Here is a 19462-nt window from a genome sequence, read left to right on the forward strand (position 1 = left end):
GTGTCCCAAGGTATTTTGCATTGTCAAAGATTGAGGAAGTCAAGCAAACAACTGTTTTCTTTGGTTTGTTGTTTTTTGGGGAAGTGTTCAGTATTCCACTAAAAAAATAAATTGGGAAAAATGTCTGTGACTTTAAGTTTAACTTGAGTAAATACATCCCCTAAGATACTTTCAGTAACCATTTTAATTGCCATTTTATTGTAATTGGCTAAATATTATAAAACTACATTCCTATCACCTCCTCCATCTACCCACAGACACTATTCCAGATGTTAATATAGAAGCTTGGCTCCTTATTCACTTTTTTCTTTGTTTTCAAGCTCTAGGCTACTATGAAAAGGAAGGAGAAAAACAAAAGGAATGAGAGAGTAAGAAACTGGCAACAAACATTGGAGGAGGCCTCCCTTGTTAATTTACATGTAGTAAGTCTGAATTCTTATAGCAACAACAGAGGGAACAATTTTAAAAATGACCTGGAAAATGAAGCTAAGGAAGTTCAAATAGGTTGCATTGTATCTGGATTATAGGAAGCCATCAAGATCGGCAAACCAACACCGTTGTCTGACACTCGGTTGAAAAGTAGAATATGATGTCACATAGTATAAGGATTTGCTAAATATTTCATTCGCATCAAACAGAGCAACCCTGGAGAAGAAAAACAAATATGCCCCAAACCATGGTTGTATAATTTGGAAGAAGTCATGAATCTTCCCTTCCATGTATAGTCCATTCACTTGTCATATGAAAATTCTCCTATCTTTCCTTTCTACTGGAAAGAGTCTCACAATGTGAAATGTCTTCAAAAGAAATGGAGTTCTAAAATGTGCTATTAAAATTAATAATACGTGGTAACTTTTAAATTGTTTCATTATAATGACTTGAAGAAATTCCTAAGATATCAAAGTAGATATTTTCATTATAGACAGAGAAAGATATCAGGCTAGAAGATCTAAATGCAAAAACTGACTTTCCAGATCCCTGCTGGATGCTCTTTTTTTAATTTTATTTATTTAATTAATCAATTAATTAATTGATTAATTTTTTTGAGGAAGATTAGCCCTGAGATAACATCTGATGTCAACCCTCCTCTTTTTGCTGAGGAAGACTGGCCCTGAGCTAACATCCTTGCCCATCTTCCTTTACTTTATGTGTGGGACGCCTACCACAGCATGGCTTAATAAGCAATGCCATGTCCGCACCTGTGATCCAAACGGCTGAACCCTGGGCTCTCAGAGCGGAATGTGGGCGCTTAACCACTGCACCACTGGGCCAGCCCCTGAACATTCTTTTTAAATTTCCTTTGCTGCATTTGAAGAGCTGGTACTCTCAAAAATATGGGTGATGAATGATTGGTCACTTCCATTTATTGCAGTTTACAGGGAGTTTTAAGAAAATGTTCCCACTACCCCTTTTTGTTAAAGAATTCATGAATACTTTTTTCATTTCTCCTAAATGGATTGTTGTTTCTGTTTTTGTAAAAAGAATGAAAGAAGGACAGAGAGGAAGTGCAAAGAAGATATAAGCTTCTGGTTTCAGACATAGCCTCCCCTTTACAAGGCCAGGTGAACACTTGAGAGATTCCCAAGGTTTTCCAAAGCCAGAGAAACAGTCATCTTATCTTCATGTTTATCAGCAAGTTCATTTTCAATAGCATTAATTTTATATCAGAGATGTTTTATTCTGATGTATTTGAGATAGGTTTTTAGTTTTATTTTTCATGCTGCCATGTTAGGGATCAAGGGTTTGAAGATTCATATTTACCAAAAAAAGTACAATATAAGGTTACTCTCTAATCGTCATGCAGTAACACTTATTTGATCTCAATTTTATATAGTTGAGTATGTCAAGTTGAAGGTTAATATAGTTGGGTATCTCAATACCAAATTTTATTTGGTATTCATTTGTTCATTCATGCCCTGGGCACCTCCAGTTTGGAGAAACAAGAATAGGACCTGGTCAACGAGCTCTCAGTTTAGTAAGGGAGATAGAATAGACGCATAGCTAACTCAAGTCCAATGTCGAGAGAGAGAGAGACAGAGAGAGACTTTAAATCCACTGAAAATATAAACAGTTGTGGCTCGACTGAGACCGTCAAAGAAAGCTTCCTGCAATAAGTGGCAATAGACAATCAAAGGCAGCAGTTTAGCAAAAGGCACAAAGCTAAAAATTGGCAAAGCATTAGGTAGCGAGTGGCTTAGTTTTCTGGAAATGATAAGCCAGGCAAAGAGTTGTGATTGGGGTAAAAAATGAAAAGGATTTATGAGGCCCTGGTTTTAGATCTTGCCAATGACTGAATTCAAAGTGGATGCTTTATGTGTCAGGAAATGGGACACTCAAATTTTTTGAGCAGCCAAGAAACATGATCAGAGCTACACTTGAGGAAGCTCCTCAGGACTCTAACCAGTAATCTTGGTTAAACCACTTCACTATTTTATGACTCAAGTTTGCATCTATCTCATAATAGAGACAATATTTGTGCTCTTCCTTCCCATATGCAGGGGGTTCAAAAGAAAATCTGCTCATATCATCTTCCAAGCCAATCACAAAGACTAAGAAAACACTTTTATTAAAAAATTTATAAGGTAAACTTAAAAACAAGAAAGAGGAGACAAAGATAGTCCATATGTTTTGTTTTATTACTTGGCAGTTTCAGTACCTGCAAGTATATTTCCATCAAAAATACAAAGAAAAAGATTTATTAGGGGCATCTGTTTGTAAATTTTTGATATTGTCTCATGAAAGACATATAAAAAGTTAAAAGTATCATTGACTTCACTAACATATTTTAAAAAAGGAAAAGAAAAAACGCAAACAAAAAGTAGCAGCAAAGAGTCAAGAGATTCCATTAATTGCACTTTGAGGCACAAATCCTTTCTTTTTTTCCTTCATTGGGAATAGCTTGCCAGGGCCTAATGATTTATTTAAATGGAGGGATTTTTATAGGCCTAGAATATTAGGATCCTTTATTAACTTTTACGTTCATGGATAAACAAGAGACAGCACATCAAGTTTCCCGGGAAACACAAAATCTCCCCTTTAATCACATGTTCAGTTTAGAAGCTCAGCGCTTCACAGGCATTCTTCATGCAGAACAATAAATTGGTTTCTCGCCCATATCAATTGCCTACCTTGTTAAGACATTTTGGGGAGAACCCACATAAAGGAGAACTCATCACCAGCAGTTTACCAGTAGTAAAGGAGAACTCATCACCCTCTTACCACTTCCCCAGGGGGTCACTTACTTTCATTACACAGAATGCCACCCCAGCCAATGGGGCAGGAGCATCCACTCTTCCCTTCCTGGCATCTACCTCCATGCATGCAGTCCTCACAGCTCAAACTGCAGTCGTGTCCCAAGCTATGATCTAAACAAACTGGAATGTGATACCATCTTGGTTAGCTCACGCTGTCTACACCACTGAAAAGGGAGATGAAACCCTTAATTTCTCAAAAAAAAAAAAAGAGATCTTTGACTGTACTTCCCAAAGAGTCCAAGAAAAAGACAACAGCCAAGAGATAAAATAGAGCTTATTTTACCTTTTCCAATTATAATATTGAAATGTAGTCCCTAAAGAATATTTAGAATATTTAAAAAAGTGAAAAGAAATTACCCTTGATTTCAAAATACAAGAACAATCAGTGTTCCTGGCATTTGGGGCTTTTCATTCCAGGCTTTTTTATGCAAAGTCTCTTTTCCGTAAGTAAACGTTTTTATTGAGACTCGACATACATGCAGAGAAGTGCACGAATCTCAAGTGTTCACTTCATACTTTTTTCTACAATGCAAACAACCCCATGTAAATGCCACTCAGACCAAGAGATAGAATACTGCCAGCACCCCAAAAACTCAAAGGGGACTGGATGATTCTTCATCATTAGTCTCACAAATTAAGCACTATACTAATTTCTATCACCATAGATGATTTTTCCTTATTTTTGAACTTTATATAAATGGAATCATAAAACATACTTTTTGGTTATCAAGCTTCTTTCATTCAGTATGTTTGTGAAACTCACCTGTATTATGTGTACACTACTTTACTTTTTATGGCTATATAGTATTCTATTGTATAAATGTACCATAATGTGTCTTTCCATTCAATCACGTTAATCCGAATAAGGATAGAGATATTTCAGTTGTTTTAAGGCTTGTCTCATTTCAAGTTTTGCCCCTGCTTCTAGATGGTATCTTTCAGACATCCCAATGGAAAGCCAGTCATGTTTACCACATCCTCTTTATTTTGGCAGATCCTGAGCTCTAACCTGTACCTGCCCTTCACCATGATACTACTAATAACTGTGCTTAGCTCCTCACCCTATTAGCAGCTGTCTTTTGATTTCTTGGCTTCCCTACCCGGGCAGGCCATACATTAGCAAATGCTTCAAGGGGACAAGCAGCAGAGATTGTCTGTCTCACTTGTCTGAGCTTCTCTTCTCTCAAGATCTTGTCCACTTAAATTCTGGCTGCCTTCATAGCCCTAAACTATTTCTATTCTGACTTTGAGTAGCCAAGATATCAGGAGTTTAATTAAGAAACTCTAAAGCATTGCTATTTTTATGCAGACACCTTTATTCATATTATTAATCTGATTGGTCGTAGCATAAAAATATTCCAGCCATTTTACCCAACGCATTCTGAAGCAATCATCAAGCTTTGCTATTCTTAAAATACAATGAATAGAGGGAAAACAAAAAGAGCAGCTCTGTCTCACAAGGAAAAGAAAAAGAAGCAGCAGACTGCCTGCAAACTGTTACTTCTGAAAGAGGTTATGCAAATTTATTTTGATCAGGAGTGATTTGACGCTTGAATTCTGTTGCGTGGAGATATAAGAAAAACTGCTCAAATTTTAAAGATATTTTCTTGGTCCACTTGAGCATATTGAACAATTGGTTCTCTGCATTTTACAATCTAGAAAGGGTCTAAATCTTAAGGCTATTTAAGGTAAATTTCCACTATGTAAAAGTGACTTCTAGCGGAGTTTTAATAGTTATAAGAACTAAAAGATTCCATTACGCTACCTTAAAGATGTATTTCAGCTCCATTTCACCATTTATCACACTTCAGCAGCCCCCTCCACCCTGACCCCCACTTCCACTCATACCTGCAAAGCAACCCTTTATTTTGCAAAGGGAAGAAAGATTGAAGAGGATGGCTTTGATAGGAAGCATTGAAAAAGTGATTTTGGCTCCATTTTTTCTTACTAACATCATGTTAAGACATTTGATGGCATTCAATATTGATAATAAAATCGTCAATAAAAGAATTTGTGAATTTTCTTAAAAGAAAGAAAAGAGGTGAGAATAATGAGATCAATTCTTTTACCCACCAACTTTGCACAAAGCAGTTGAGTTCTCCTCGAATTTCTTTTTCCTCTTCTTCCGCATCTTCTTCATCTTTGTAGGTGGGAGGCAGCGAGGTAGCAACATCATGAAGCAGTTGAGGTGGGCTCTTGAATAACGGCCTGGACACCTCATGCCTTCCAATTCCTCTTCTTCTTCATCTAGCTCATCATCATCTAAAGCTAACACCACACAGGAAAAATGTCTGGATTCAACATGCTGGTTAAAAGAAGGGAAAACTGAGCAACGGTTGATGACAGAAATGAGAAAGTTTGAACTAGACAGCCAAGGCAGGGGGTGAATGAAAGGTAAAACTCTTTGAGAAGACCATTTCAAAAAGTCTGTTGTAAAGGAAGGGGAGAAGCAGCAAGCACAAAGTTGAAACTGCAGCAGAGAGAACAAAACGAAAAGAAAGATCTCAGTGTGTGAAGAGAGAAAGGAGAGGACAGGTTGAGTTAAGGAATATGTGGTCTCCATGCTCCTGAAGAACAGGATGAGGGTGGAAGCAGTTTAGAAGAGATACAGTAAATTCTTCACAGTGACTTAGAGATGCAAGTTTTTCCATCACTTCCAATTCTGTAGCCTTCTTTACAAGTACAATCATATGTTCCCAAGAGTCAATACATAGTTAGTCACAGACTATACTGACTTGCAGACACTCATCCACATCCAGGAAAATTTAAACAATGTCTGCTTTTAGGCACTGAGAGATCAAATAGACATTATGAACTCATGGGCATATTTGTGTTCCTCATCACCTTTATCACAATGTATTGCCTTACAGAAAGTATAGCCCCCAAATTGTTTCTCAAGTATATCCTGTCAATACTTTTTTTACTCATTTCCAAGTTTACTGTAGTTCATCTACATAGGAAAAGACTTTCTGAGACCTTGTTCATGAAGTTTTGATAAAGAATTTGAAACTTAAAATAAATTCAATGGTCTCAGCCTGTGCACCATTTTGCGGAATGTTCATTCATTCTTGAATTATTCAATATCTATGATGAAGCATTTATAATTCTGTACTAGGTTTGTAGAGAATTTTAAAGATGCACGAACCTTAGACCTTAATCTCATGTGACTTACTGGTGTATGCTCACGTCTGAGCCCAGACTTTGGACAATGTGTTCATGATACTAAAAATTCATTTTTGAAGCTGAGCTCCTAAGCTTTGCCTCAGATTATGGACACCTTTTCCATTTGGATGTGTGTACGCAGCTATGTACATTCACTCCATACAATTATCTCTTGGCTCACTCTCTTTAAGAGCAGATGGTACATGAAATTCAAATTTTTTGGCCCTGTTAATTGGATTGAATGTGGTAAATGGTAATATACTCTACCGTGTTTAGAATATATAGATATCATAATTGTGTGTTCTTTGCTGTTATCTATACTCCAAGGCTGGGGAACTTGGCATCTATATGAAGAAACACACCTATCATCCTCAACAGAATTCAGGAATTTGTTTGTTTAGGCAAAAAAACACTATTTCCATTGAAGTGTTAAAGTCCTCATATGATTTGACTGTTGTTGAAATAGATGTCAATCTTATGTTTGTTTTGATTTCAAGAAAAATATTGTCTAAAATAATAGTAATAATGATCACAAAATGCAAACTTAAAGATTACATATTTAAGGTAAGCTTTTAAAAGGAAATCATGGCAATGACTTAAATGAGCCGTTCTTCATGGTAAAAAAATAAAGTGAAATAATTTTACTTGCTAAATCCAAATTCTCCTATGATATTTAAAAAAAATACCTAAGCTACAAATCATCTGAAAGGCAAGTAAACCAATTTTAACAAATGTTAGAAAATTGTAAAATGACATTTAAAACTTGCATTAGCTCATTTAATATTGGATATATAGAGGATTCTGAGACAGAGTTGCACTGTGGCTCATGAACTGGCAATCGTTTTGCTACTGCTCCCTCATTAAAACGACTTTCAGTAACCAACTTTCTAATTCCAGTCAAGTTTGCCTTGAGTGATTCCTTGGCAGTATGCTACGGCCTGCCAGAATCCCTCACTTGCCTATATATATATTAAATTAGGTAAAAGAGATCATGGGCCAATGAATATTATAATAATAATAGCTATTTTTAGTTGAATGATTTCTCTATGTCAATCACTATACTAGGCACTTTACATTTATTACTTTCCCTAATTTATCCACTAATCCTATTGCTGTCTTCACTTTACCGATGAGGGTCTATGGCTCAGAGCAGTTAGAGGCGCCCAAGTCCATACAATAGTAAATGGTAGAACCACATAGAAATCCCGTCTTTAGTGTCACAGCCTTCCTTTTCCAACCCTAACCCTCTGCCTCAGATGCTCCTCCTCCATTGCTTGCCCCAACACATCAGTGATTTCACGTTAGATCTCAGGACTTTACCATCACATCCACAACCATCAGAACTGATCCCAAAGCCCTTCTGACAACTGCATTCGTAGCCTCCAGAAAAGGTGATGCAGAGCTGAGCACAGCAGGCTTCTCCACTCTCACATTCATCAAGGTCTGAAGGGGAAAAGGACATTTCTGTTATTTATGAGACAGGAATTTAACAAACCTAAAGAAGTGCTGATAAGTCTCACTTCTAAATGAAAACTGTTTTACTAATCAGTTTCTATTTCCCAGGCTACACTGGACAGACATTCGAAGAAAGTGTAATACAAAAAGAATGAAGCCCACTTTAGGGTTTATGTTTCTTGCGTGCTTCTCCTATGACTGTTAGCTATTTGTTTTCAAAGTATGTAAATACTCTTCAAATGCATTTATAAGTAAAGGAAAAGAGATCTCTGCTATTTTTCCAATTAAACAGTAATCTCATTGAACAAACAGAGAACTTGAAGAACAACAACAAAAAAACAGCTTGAGAAGAAGAGCCAAAGAATTCCATTCAGTGAACATTTGATAGCTGCAAAGAGAGGCAGTCTTAGTTAGCTTCCATAAAATGTTTGTCCTTCTAGAGCTTCGAAGAAAGAGTGTTCCCAAGCAAAAGGAAATTACACCACCGGGAAGAGAAGGGACAACTGCAATTCAGAGAGAGGGCAGAAAATCATTTTAAATATTATGTTTTAAATTACAGAATATTTCAGAGAATTTGCTTGAACTTTTCAGTGAAGGTTTGGCTGGGATCAATAGGGTCTGTGGGTTGTTATTACAATTGGTGACACCATTACTCTGGCATGTCCTATCAGATAAACAGCTTTCTAAATGATGACCTTTAAGTCTCCTTCAGCAGTATTATTCTAGAATTCTACCAACCTGAATGTTTCTTCCTAAAACATAATTGCCCTGGGGAAAATAAAAATGCCCATCAAATTGAAACCCTTCAGCCAAAGAATAACCTATTTGGCCTGAGTTTTGAGGTGATTGCTTCTAACGTAATTGGCTAAGGAGTAGCAACAGACTCTTCACCCACTATTTCCTTAGGCTAGACACCTGGGAATTGTGTGGTCAGAGTTTTTGGCTATAGGTCCTTGGTTCAATTCAATCGCTTCTGTTTGTTGAGCTGTTAGGCTGGGTGGCCTGTCGGTGCTGAGTTTACAAAATTCTATTTTTCGATAACTACGTGAGCAGCCACAGATGTAAAAGGTCGATGTCTCAATTAACCTTGGAAAGGGTACAAATGTAAGGAAATGCAGACAAGAGAAAGGAAGGAAAGAAAATGCAATCAATCAACCAAGGTGAGGGGTCACTACAAAATATCTAAATGAAGGTCGTTTGGACACAAAACAGTCTTTCTCCTGCAAAATGTCACAAGCAGTGCCACTCACAAAATTTTAGATGGTGTTTTTTCCCTTCTCATATTAGATATTCCCTTGTCCTTTGGATTAAATAGTATGAATATAGAAGCTAAAGAAAGAAAACACTTGAAAAAATTCAGTTTCATTTCATCTAAAACACTATCTTTTATGTTTTTTTAAAATTTTATTTCAAGATTTTTTTAAAGTCTTCTCAGATACAGCCAGAGTGTCCAAACATGCTTGCCTCAGGAGTCCTTGCTCTCCACTAGCAAGGGGTATGATTGCTTCACACAAGTGGAAAATGAGTTCCTCAATCTATCATTTGACGATCCATTTTGGATTCTTCTATTATCATTCCTGTGGGGTGATTTCTAGCTTATCTTATGTGTATCATCCTGAAACCCATCTGAAACCCATCCTCATCTGAAACCCATCCTTCCTACATCATAGACCTTTTTAAAAAATGCTCTGTCCCTTCAACCCTTAGATCACCTGTTTCCTAAATTCCTTGATTTCTTTTTGGATCTTATTTGGTGAAATCTTTGCTTTCATATTTTTCCCTTTTAATTTTCCTTCTCTCTGATGATCGTATTTTTCCTACATTCATCAATATGCCAAATATTGTGACATTGCAGAGAAATTCACCTATACATAAAAATTAAGCCTCAGTTAAAAATAGAGCATCATTTATAGCCAGGATATACAATTACCCATTTCAGTCTGACTTCAGAAAAGCATTAAAAGTGAATCTTGAAAAAAGTCATCTTCTGTATATGTCCTCCATACATAATCACTCAATAAAGCTCCAAAGATTAGAAATAAAAATATTTTCTAATAACTACCAATTTTTAAATTTAGTGTGCTTATTGCTGCTCAGACATTTGAGTTTTGTACAGCTGTCTTTCAAATTATGTTTACATATCTTTAGATTTTAGCCCTAGTAAATTTTTGCATTTGGGCAAGACTGATTGACCATTTGCAGAGTGGATGACTTATTTTCAGTTATTTGTACGTTCTCATATAAAAAATAAAGCTTATCCTAAAATAAGCTAAGAAGAAAATTCTTTAATTTCCTTCATGCATGAATGTTTTTACAAAGCATCCACGGCCTTACTCTGTTCTTGGGCAAAAAAGCAAAGTATGCATATGTACACTCCAAACAAATCATTGCCTTTACTCTAGTGAAAATTTAGTCTTTAGAAATGAGTGTTATTTACTGTCGGAAAATGAAATAAACTTGAGCCATATATAATATGACGTTGTCACGTTGACTGCTGAAATCTCATAAATATGCAATTTTCTAAATTTTGACCCTGGCAGATGCTATTTTTTTCCAGCTGTAAATGAGAACTTTACTGAATTGTACTTTTCAAAAAATAAGGAAAGACGTCAAATTGTAAGTTGCAAACAAAAGGTTTAGCAAAATTCCAGTTTCCCTTATCTAATAGTCAAAAGAGGAAGATAGACAGGTAGGAAGAAAGGGGGGCAGGGAGGGAAAGAGGGAGGGAGGGAGGAAGGAAGGAAGTCCTTTATTTTTTCCAGAGATACAAATGCTAGCAAGGTAGAAAAATATTTAAGCTTATTTTTCATTATGTAAAAAGAAGCAAGGAAAGCAATTGGATTCATTAAGTTAACCAGTGTGGACTCTAAGAAAAATGCAGAAGGCACTGTCGGATCAAGAAATACAAGTAATGACATCGTTTTGGTTAAATAATTTATGAAATGAGAATATTCAAAAATCCCTTGAAGTTCACTCTGTCATGTAGTTGTGCCAAAATAAAAAATCCCAAGTACTTGAATACTTGGACCTCTGAAATTCATTTCTTCTTTTATGATACTCCAATGTTTCTCTAATCATATTGAGTGGCATGGAATGGTCAAAGATTTTTTTTGGTATTTATAATTTTTAAGAAAGGAGATATAAAATATCACAAAAGAAAACAAGCAAATATGGTATCATAATTCCTGAATGATGGCAAATTGCCCTGGGCCTTGTAGGTGTTCTCAGAACCAGAGCACATAGTAATATAGTTGGATACTCATTATCCCTATTTTCAGTAGATATTCCTTTATTTCAGAAGCTCTAGATTAAACATTTTATTATGAAGCAAGGATAGGCTGGAATTTATTCTTCTCAATGTCCCAAATGATATGTTCTAATAATATGTTGGAAAAGTTATCCATTAAAAATGGGTTTGAGTTGGGATTTCCAAAGAACGATACCTTAGTTCTCCTTTGGCATGGAGCTATCTGCCACGCCGAAGCTGAATGCAACCACATCACCACGAAGTTGAAAACCAATGCATGTGAGTTAGTTTCTGCCTGAGGTAGAGAGAAGTAGGGGGGTTGGTAGCATTTGTTGTTTAAATTACAAATTACATTAAATGGTTACATAAGCCTTGGAATATTTTTCTGAAATAAAACTATTAAGTCCATATATTTCATTAAAATGTTTTAAAGGGGCCAGCCCAGTAGAGTAGTGGTTAAGTTCGTGTGCTCTGCTTTGGTGGCCTGGGCATGGACCTACGCACTGCTCATCAAGCCACACTGTGGCAGCGTCCCACATATAAAATAGAGGAAGATGGGCACAGATGTTAGCTCAGGGTCAATCTTCATCAGCAAAAAGAGGAGGGTTGGTGATGGATGATAGCTCAGGGCTAATCTTCCTCACTAAAAAAATTTTTTAAATCTCCTTTAACTTAAAAGTAAATATTTAAGCATGATGATGTCTTCTACCAAGTAATCTTTCTCTTACGTGTATCCAGTAGCCAGAGACAATGTTCACTTTACTTCTTGCATTCTGAGAGACATGGTCCACATGACAGCAATAAGTATCAGAGGGGAAAGGGCTAAATGAATCCAGGGCAACTTCTGAAGGAAGATGGCATTCAGTATACATTACCTATGCATGTATTCTCATTTGAATCACTCCGGTGTCCATGGTTACAGGAACAACGGGGCCCATCAAGTACACGTTCACGGTGATGGGAACAACCACCATTGTTCCTTTCACAGCAATTGACAATTTCCAATTCAACCTCTTTCTAAAACAAGCAAAATAGGATTATTAGCATAACAACAGAAAAACCTGAATATATGTCAACAATGGGTACACTCTCTCTGTTGGGAAGGTGACAAACTTTACTGGAAATTTATCAACACTCTACACATGTAAAAGGAAAAGTCTAAGGGCTATGAAGTATTGTAAATATCTATACCATATCAAAATACTGATAATCCTATAAAATATGTTAAGTTGATGAAATGATTCAGAAAGGTAATGAATCCACCAGTGGTCACTAAACACTTATCTTAAAGGACACTTACCTCTTGGAATTCTCAGTATTTTCAGGATATAAAAATATGTGTATTGAATCAATGATCAGAAAGCAAGTAAGTTGTTTGCCAGCTAACGTTTCTGTTCTCAAGCTAATGATATGTTATTATCTGTCCTTTTTAGAGGCTCTGAGTACATGAAAATACTGTTAAAAATAGCCTTGGAACCAAAGTATGAACATGAAATCAATAAATTAGCTGATCATATGTAACTACTATCATGTTGGTCTGCTAATCAGCTTTGATATATATGAGAATCACTTATTATATAATCATACTATTACTTTGAAAACGAATTTGCCAATTCTGGTACACGCTGCTAATTTGGGGCATTTCGGGGGACATCAGCCTCAGCATATGGATGCCAATTGTCCTGAGCACACAGACATTATAGTCAATCATTTTCTAAGTAGGAAGTGAGAAATAAAAGAATGCTTTGAATCTGGGTTAAGAACATGGAATTCTATTTTCTGCTCAAGTTTGTTATTTTCTCCATTGGCCTCTATTGTTCTCCAGTTGTGTTGCTTGGATACATCTCTTCTTAATGAGTGTCTATAGTGGTTCATTTCTTTCCATTCTTAACTCTTGAATCCTTTGGGAGAAGAAAGATGGGAAAGTCCAGGACAAGGGATTGTGGTACTCTGTGAAAGCCTATATCACTATTCAAGCTGCCTAGGTGTCTGCTGCAGTTCCTGCAGTATACAGTACAGAAATCATCCTCCCTGAGCCCAGCCTCCAGTCTGTGGTAGGCAGCAGCCCTACGTGCTCCAGAGCACCCTACATGCTCCAGAGCACCCAATGTATATCCCTGTCATCGCATGCATCTCTCTGTGCCATCATCATCCTGTATTACTCAACTCATAACAGATGTTCAAAAATAGGTTCTAAATGATTGAATAAACAAAAGAAGGATTATACTAATCAATTTATTGTTGAAAATAAGAACCCCTTTGGGTTTAGAAACAGCAAGTTTAAGACTGAACAAAACTAAAACCTTAACGGAAATATTGAAATAATGAAGGGAACTGATATTTTTCACAATATGTTAACATATACTCTTTAGGGAGACATATTTCAAATTTTTACCCCTATTATTATTTTTCTGTGATCAATGCAGCTCTAAGACTGCTGGTGGTAACTTACTTCAAACATAAATGATATTATCGTAATCTCTTTGAAAAACATATGGGACCAAAACAAGTGCATACTCAGATCTATAACTCTCCGCTAGAAGCAATTTTGCATCCTTGATATAGATGACAAGATTTAACTATTGTGCTTAAAAAATATTCTACTTTAAAAAAACTTTAAAAAACAATCCTTGTAGTTTCCGATAGGTAGCAAATAATCACTATTTTCTTGATATATTAAACATGTATGGAATTTAAGTTCAACTATATATTGCTTGGTGAGTTGGGGGAAGTCTTATTTTACCTTGTTGTATCTGGAATTTTCCAACCTCTAATCACAATATAGTGATAGTTCATTCCTAGCACACTGTAAGGATTTGATGTTTATGCTATACAATGTTTTGAGAGCTTCTGAGAAGAAATTATATAAATACAAAATATTGTTTTCCTAAGAAAAATTTAAAACAATATTTTCCTAAAATATACTTGTTAAGTGAAGGACACATAATTCATTGTTAAACATCACCATGCTCTGAAAACATTTACTCCACCTACAGGTTTTGAAACAACTTAAAATACCAGTTTTCACCAAGAAACTTTTGTATGTCAGTTAGTAAATATTGAGGTCTTGCAAAAGCTGCACAAAGAACTTAGCCAAATATTCACATAAAGGAAATAAATGTAAAAATACACTTCTACCAAATGTATTCAACTCTAGGGCAAATTGCTTTCCCAAGTAAATTCTAAAGAAAGCCTGTACCTCGCAACTCATTAGCAATAATGGCCCCATGTTTCATAACTGAGAATCCACCAGCCAGATTACAAGAGATTTTATTTCAGATATTTGTAAAGTGTACTCATCTCCTAAGCCTTTAGCCACATTAAAAACCCAAAATATTAATAAGAAAGAAAAACCCATCCACATTTCTCTCTGCCCGAAAGGACTCCTCAGGGCATTGAGAGAAAGACTCACTTCAGAAGGAGTTGTATCCTAATTAGTAGTTAATTCTTCTCTCCCATCTTATTTAGTTTGCTCTATAAAAGACAAATATCACCCTGGCAAGACTGCACTGTCTTTAATCAGTAGAAATATACCAACAGAACTTAAGGCTACACTGGCAACCTGGGCATTAAAGAAACGTAGAGTTTTATGCAGTGGAGGAGAATGAAGAATTTGGTGATCCTAAGAATGTCTCTTCATGAGACAGCTTGGGTAAGAACAAAAAATTCTTTATTCTATTTATTACAACCTTTATTCTCCCTCTGTGATTAAAATTGATAAAGAGACATACAATGAAAATAAATATGCGATGAAGTTGAAAGGATAGTACATTTGGAGTCTAAAGAGCCTAGTTCAAATCTCAGTTCTGTCACTTACTCATTTTGTATTACTGGGGTTTTTGGCTTCAACAACAAATGGATGGTTTACTAAGATATGGAGAACTGGGAAGAGCATCTTTGGAACTGAGACTGGAAAGCAGTAGTTCTGTTTTGGACCTGTCAAGTTTTTAATGCCCGTTGGTCAAACAAGTGAACATGTTGAGTACATAGTTTCACATATTCACATGTAGTTAAAGGAAGAAGAGAAGTGGAAATATAAATCTGACAATGAGAGAGGGGCCAGAGACGGAGAGGAAAACAAGGAAAGTATGAAAACATGGAAGAGAAGAAAGCGTTCCGAGAGGGAGGAAGGGATTAGTCAACTGTGTCGAAAGCTGCTGCGAGGTCAAGTAGGATAAAACCAGAGAAGTTAACATGCCATCGGGCAACATGGAGGTCATGGGTGACCATGGAGGGGTAGAGATAGAAATCTGATTAGTCTAGGATGATGAGAGAATGCCAGATGAGGAGGAGAAGACATTGACTAAGTTATAAAAATTTGCTGTGAAAGGGATCAGATTGAAGCTCTAGTGGAATGTGGGCTCATGGGAGAGTACTTCAAAGATAGGAGATTCTGGCCCATAATGATATGCTGATGAGAATAATCCATTAGATAATTGTAATAGCAAAGATCTTGAGATAAGGAGAGGGAATGGAATCCAAAGTACAATGGAAAAGACAGCCTTTGATAGCAGTAAGACCACTTCCTTCATATTAATAGGGGTGAAGTCTTTTCCATATGATTTTGTGGGATATTTCATGTCAATTACTAGCTTGAATGGTAGTTTGCATCCATTTTATTGATGATGTAAGGGACAAGGTAGGGATAAAGGCAAAAAGGAGGGTGACATAAAGATCTGGAAGAGAAAGAGAAGGTGTTAAACATTCATTTTGATGAGGATCAAAGTGGACATGTTCTGAGAGTAGAGATTTGTCCAGCCATGTCCTTTAATCATTTGAGATTTAAGGTCCTGAATTTGAAATAAAACCATTTAACACAGTTATGTTTTGAACATAGCAAAATTCACCTGCTAAGGTATAGATAGGAAGTGGAGAAAAAAGGGAAGTCACCGATGGAAAGGTAGGGTCTGAAGATGAAGAAGAAAATTGAATTACTGAAGTACCATAATCACATAAAATGCAGAAATGGAGAAATCAGCCAAAGAAACAAGAAAAAAATTATTCTGTCACTCAAAAATGGAAGGAAGATGATGGGTAAGGATGGAAAATATTGAAGTAGGGTGCATGGAACTTGAGGGAATTTGTATCAGATGGTTTTAAGCTTAGTAAAGTAGGAAGTGTGTTCATCTAAGCAGTGGACCAGTAGGGAAGACATGAAAGAAGGAAAAGCAGCAGTAGCTATTAATTCAGCATATTAACATATTCACAGTAACGGATATATTAAACTGTATAACTGAACCTAGGCGCGGAAGAAGCTAAGGTTAGATGACACGGATCATAATTTTTGGAAGAAAATGGGTAGAGGGATGAGTCAGTGAAGGAGAATGCAAAGTCAGAAGGAGCTGCTTAAAGAGGCTTGATGGAAATGAGTGGAAAATGGGGGAGAGAAGCGAAGGACTGCCATGGAAGATACTATTTAGAGCATCCAATGTGTCAGACATGGTACTACAACCTAGAGCCGCTTCTTGTACTGCTGGTTCCTTCACTCCTGCTAGTTCCTTTTCCTTGAATTTTATATTGGACTTATTAGTATTCAATAAATATTGCATGGCAGAGATGATGAAGGAAGACAGACTCTATGCAAAGGAGAGCCATGGGTCCAACAGAGCCCCAAGTCAGAGGTCCTCAGACTTAGTCCTTGCTGTCTACACTGTGGATCATTATGCCAACCATTTTCTTTTGGCTTTGGGCCCCTGTTTCTTCAAATTAAAATGAGGGGGTTGGACTGCTAAGCTCCCACCACCAACCTGCCCCAGCGGAAAACATTCTCAGGAGCTTCTGCTTTGCCAAGATATCCAGGGTTGTTCTTTGTTTATCATTCTTGTAAAATGCCACACATGTCCCTGGCCATGATTGTTGCCACTTACTGTAACACTGTTTTCCATCAGCTCCCAGTTCAAAGCTAGAGTGGCAGGCACAAATGAAAGATTGAAAGATCGCATTGTGTTCACACCACGATGGCCACAGTGAGCAAGCCCTTCAGCACACTCGATTATGTCTGTAGAGAGAGATACACAGCAGCTGTGTCTTCTAAGCTGGAATTAATATTTATCTCAAAACTGTGACAATGAACTAAGGCATCCCCTCCCCCCAAAACCCCCAACATCAAGTATGACAGTAAAATACCGCATAGGCTCCATATTTTCAAATAAAGCAAGTGCTAAGGACATTAACTCTAGTGTAGGTCTTAAGCTCTCAAACACTTCTTTCCACTAGAACCTACTAGTATATACTAATTGAGAGAAAGAAAAAAGAAAACAAACAAAAAGCAGACCTTATCTGACCCCTAATATTACAAGTAAAAGTCAGTGTAATTTGTCTTTAGGACTACATATCACATTCTTAACCAAAAATGGTATCTCTTTGGGGCCGGCCCAGTGGCACAGTGGTTAAGTTCACACATTCTGCTTTGGAGACCCAGGGTTTGCCAGTTTGGATCCTGGGTGCAGACCTATGCACAGCTTGTTGGGCCATGCTGTGGTAGGCCTCCCACATAACATAAAGGAAGATGGGCAGAGATGTTAGCTCAGGGCCACTCTTCATTAGCAAAAAGAGGAGGATTGGCTGCAGATGTTAGCTCAAGGCTAATCTTCTGCCCAAAAAAAAACAAGTATCTCCTTGATTTAAGGTAGACAATACGTGTGGCCATAGACAAGGCAGATTTGGAGGTTTCCTATGTAGCAATCCATGGCGTATGTGGTACATATGATTGATACGTGGCAGTGCTATTTAAACAGTGGCACCCTCTCTCTCTCCTGATACTGACAGCCAAGTCTGTTCAGTGTAACTTCATTTTGTGGCCCAGGTAGTCCCTGCTCCTTTCCTTTAAATGGATAGGTCTCACCATCATTTCCCCACTAGAACTTCCTCCTTGTACTGTCCTGCATGTCATTCTCCCCCGGGAGCTTAAGAGAAATACTCATTCTTCTAAGGTCTTTGTAAAACCCTATGTAGGTAGTAATTTCGGGGATAGACTTTCCAGGAATAATGCATCAGACATTAAAACAAAACTTTGAAAGAGTATATGAAGTTGGATATAGATGTATGTATATATCTATATCTATTTGTCAATCTTCCACAAATACTTAAAAAGATCTTTTTCTGTGCCAGGTTCTGGGCTAGGCAGGTGCTGTGTAAACAGAGGACCGAAGCAGAAATGTTCTCTGTCACAGAAGTATGTTAACAAAGCCACAGAAAACTTTATTGTAGTTTGACTTAAAGAAAAAAAAACTAACAACATAATTTTTTTGACTAATTCTTTTTAAGTTTCTCAAAGTGTTTATCAGTCCCCTAAGTCAGGAAATGTTTTGGCATTTTCGTAATTAATCCAAATAAACTGTTTCTCATTTCATGAAAATGTCATAATAAAAATGAAGGATTTTGTGATTTCTCAGAAGTTATTAAAACAAACTCTGTCCCACAGGAACGACTTCATTTATCAGTTCTGGTCATGGAGTAATTTATCACTTTCATCTTTGAATTGAAGTGTGTCTGTTTTGCTATTTCTAGGAAACAGAAATATGTAGCCTTGTATTTATAGAGTCTCTTTCTTTTTGGTTTTAATTATTCCTAACTTCTGAGAACACTCATTTGCACATACTTGCTTTTCAAAGGTTTCCCCCATCTTCTCTAACCTATAATAAAAAGCTCCCTGTGTGGTTATGGAAGGTTTTGAAATATTAATTCTGGAATTCACTTCAGAATGAGAAACAGAAAACAAAAAGCATAGATTCTGAAACTACACCAGACCATATTTTTTGTAACTAAAAATTTCACTGAGTTTTTATGGTATCATAAAAATACCTTTCAGAATGATCAAATAAGAATATAAATGGCCCTTTTTTAAGCATACATGAAAACACCTTTCTCCTAGCTGTTCTGACTATTCAAAACCGAATTATACCACAAAATTTCAATTACACAATTCAGCCATCAGCTTCAGCTTCCTACCTCCACAGGCCTTTTTGTCTTCAGACAGCTGGTAGCCTGGGTGACAGGCACACCTGGCCACTCCATCCTCACTCCGACATATGTGGGCACATCCGTTCCCACCTGTGCAGGGGTCCATCTCTAAAAGCAATTAAGCAGTGATAGTTTGCAATTCATTAACTTTAGAAACATACACAGAGTGGTAGATTGGATAAGATAAAGAGAGAACTGGGGCCAATGGGTTTTTCACGTAGATCTTAAGGACTCCTGAAAGTCCTTCCCCACTTTCAGATGGAACTAATTCAACAAAAGTTTTCTCATTTTGTGATCTGAACTCCAAAATATGATCAAATCTAAACAGGGATCAAGGCCAAAGAAGAATTAGCTTAATGTCCCTCTTTCTAAAAGTGTATCA

At 36.8% G+C, this 19462-nt stretch overlaps 1 protein-coding gene across 1 annotated transcript in view; it reads right to left on the reverse strand.

The window, feature by feature from the left end:
• The window catches only part of LOC124238658 (EGF-like and EMI domain-containing protein 1), a 33112-nt gene extending 13926 nt beyond the window's left edge, over positions 1-19186 (reverse strand). The window contains 8 exon segments of the mRNA XM_046659839.1: positions 3243-3374; positions 5332-5454; positions 5457-5522; positions 7737-7859; positions 11994-12131; positions 16986-17037; positions 17040-17116; positions 19069-19186. Coding sequence (XP_046515795.1) covers positions 3243-3374; positions 5332-5454; positions 5457-5522; positions 7737-7859; positions 11994-12131; positions 16986-17037; positions 17040-17116; positions 19069-19186 — 829 coding nt within the window.
• Positions 19187-19462: the final 276 nt, after the last annotated feature.

This window comes from Equus quagga, chromosome 4, assembly GCF_021613505.1.
Source record: "Equus quagga isolate Etosha38 chromosome 4, UCLA_HA_Equagga_1.0, whole genome shotgun sequence".
Taxonomy (NCBI): Eukaryota; Metazoa; Chordata; class Mammalia; order Perissodactyla; family Equidae; genus Equus; species Equus quagga.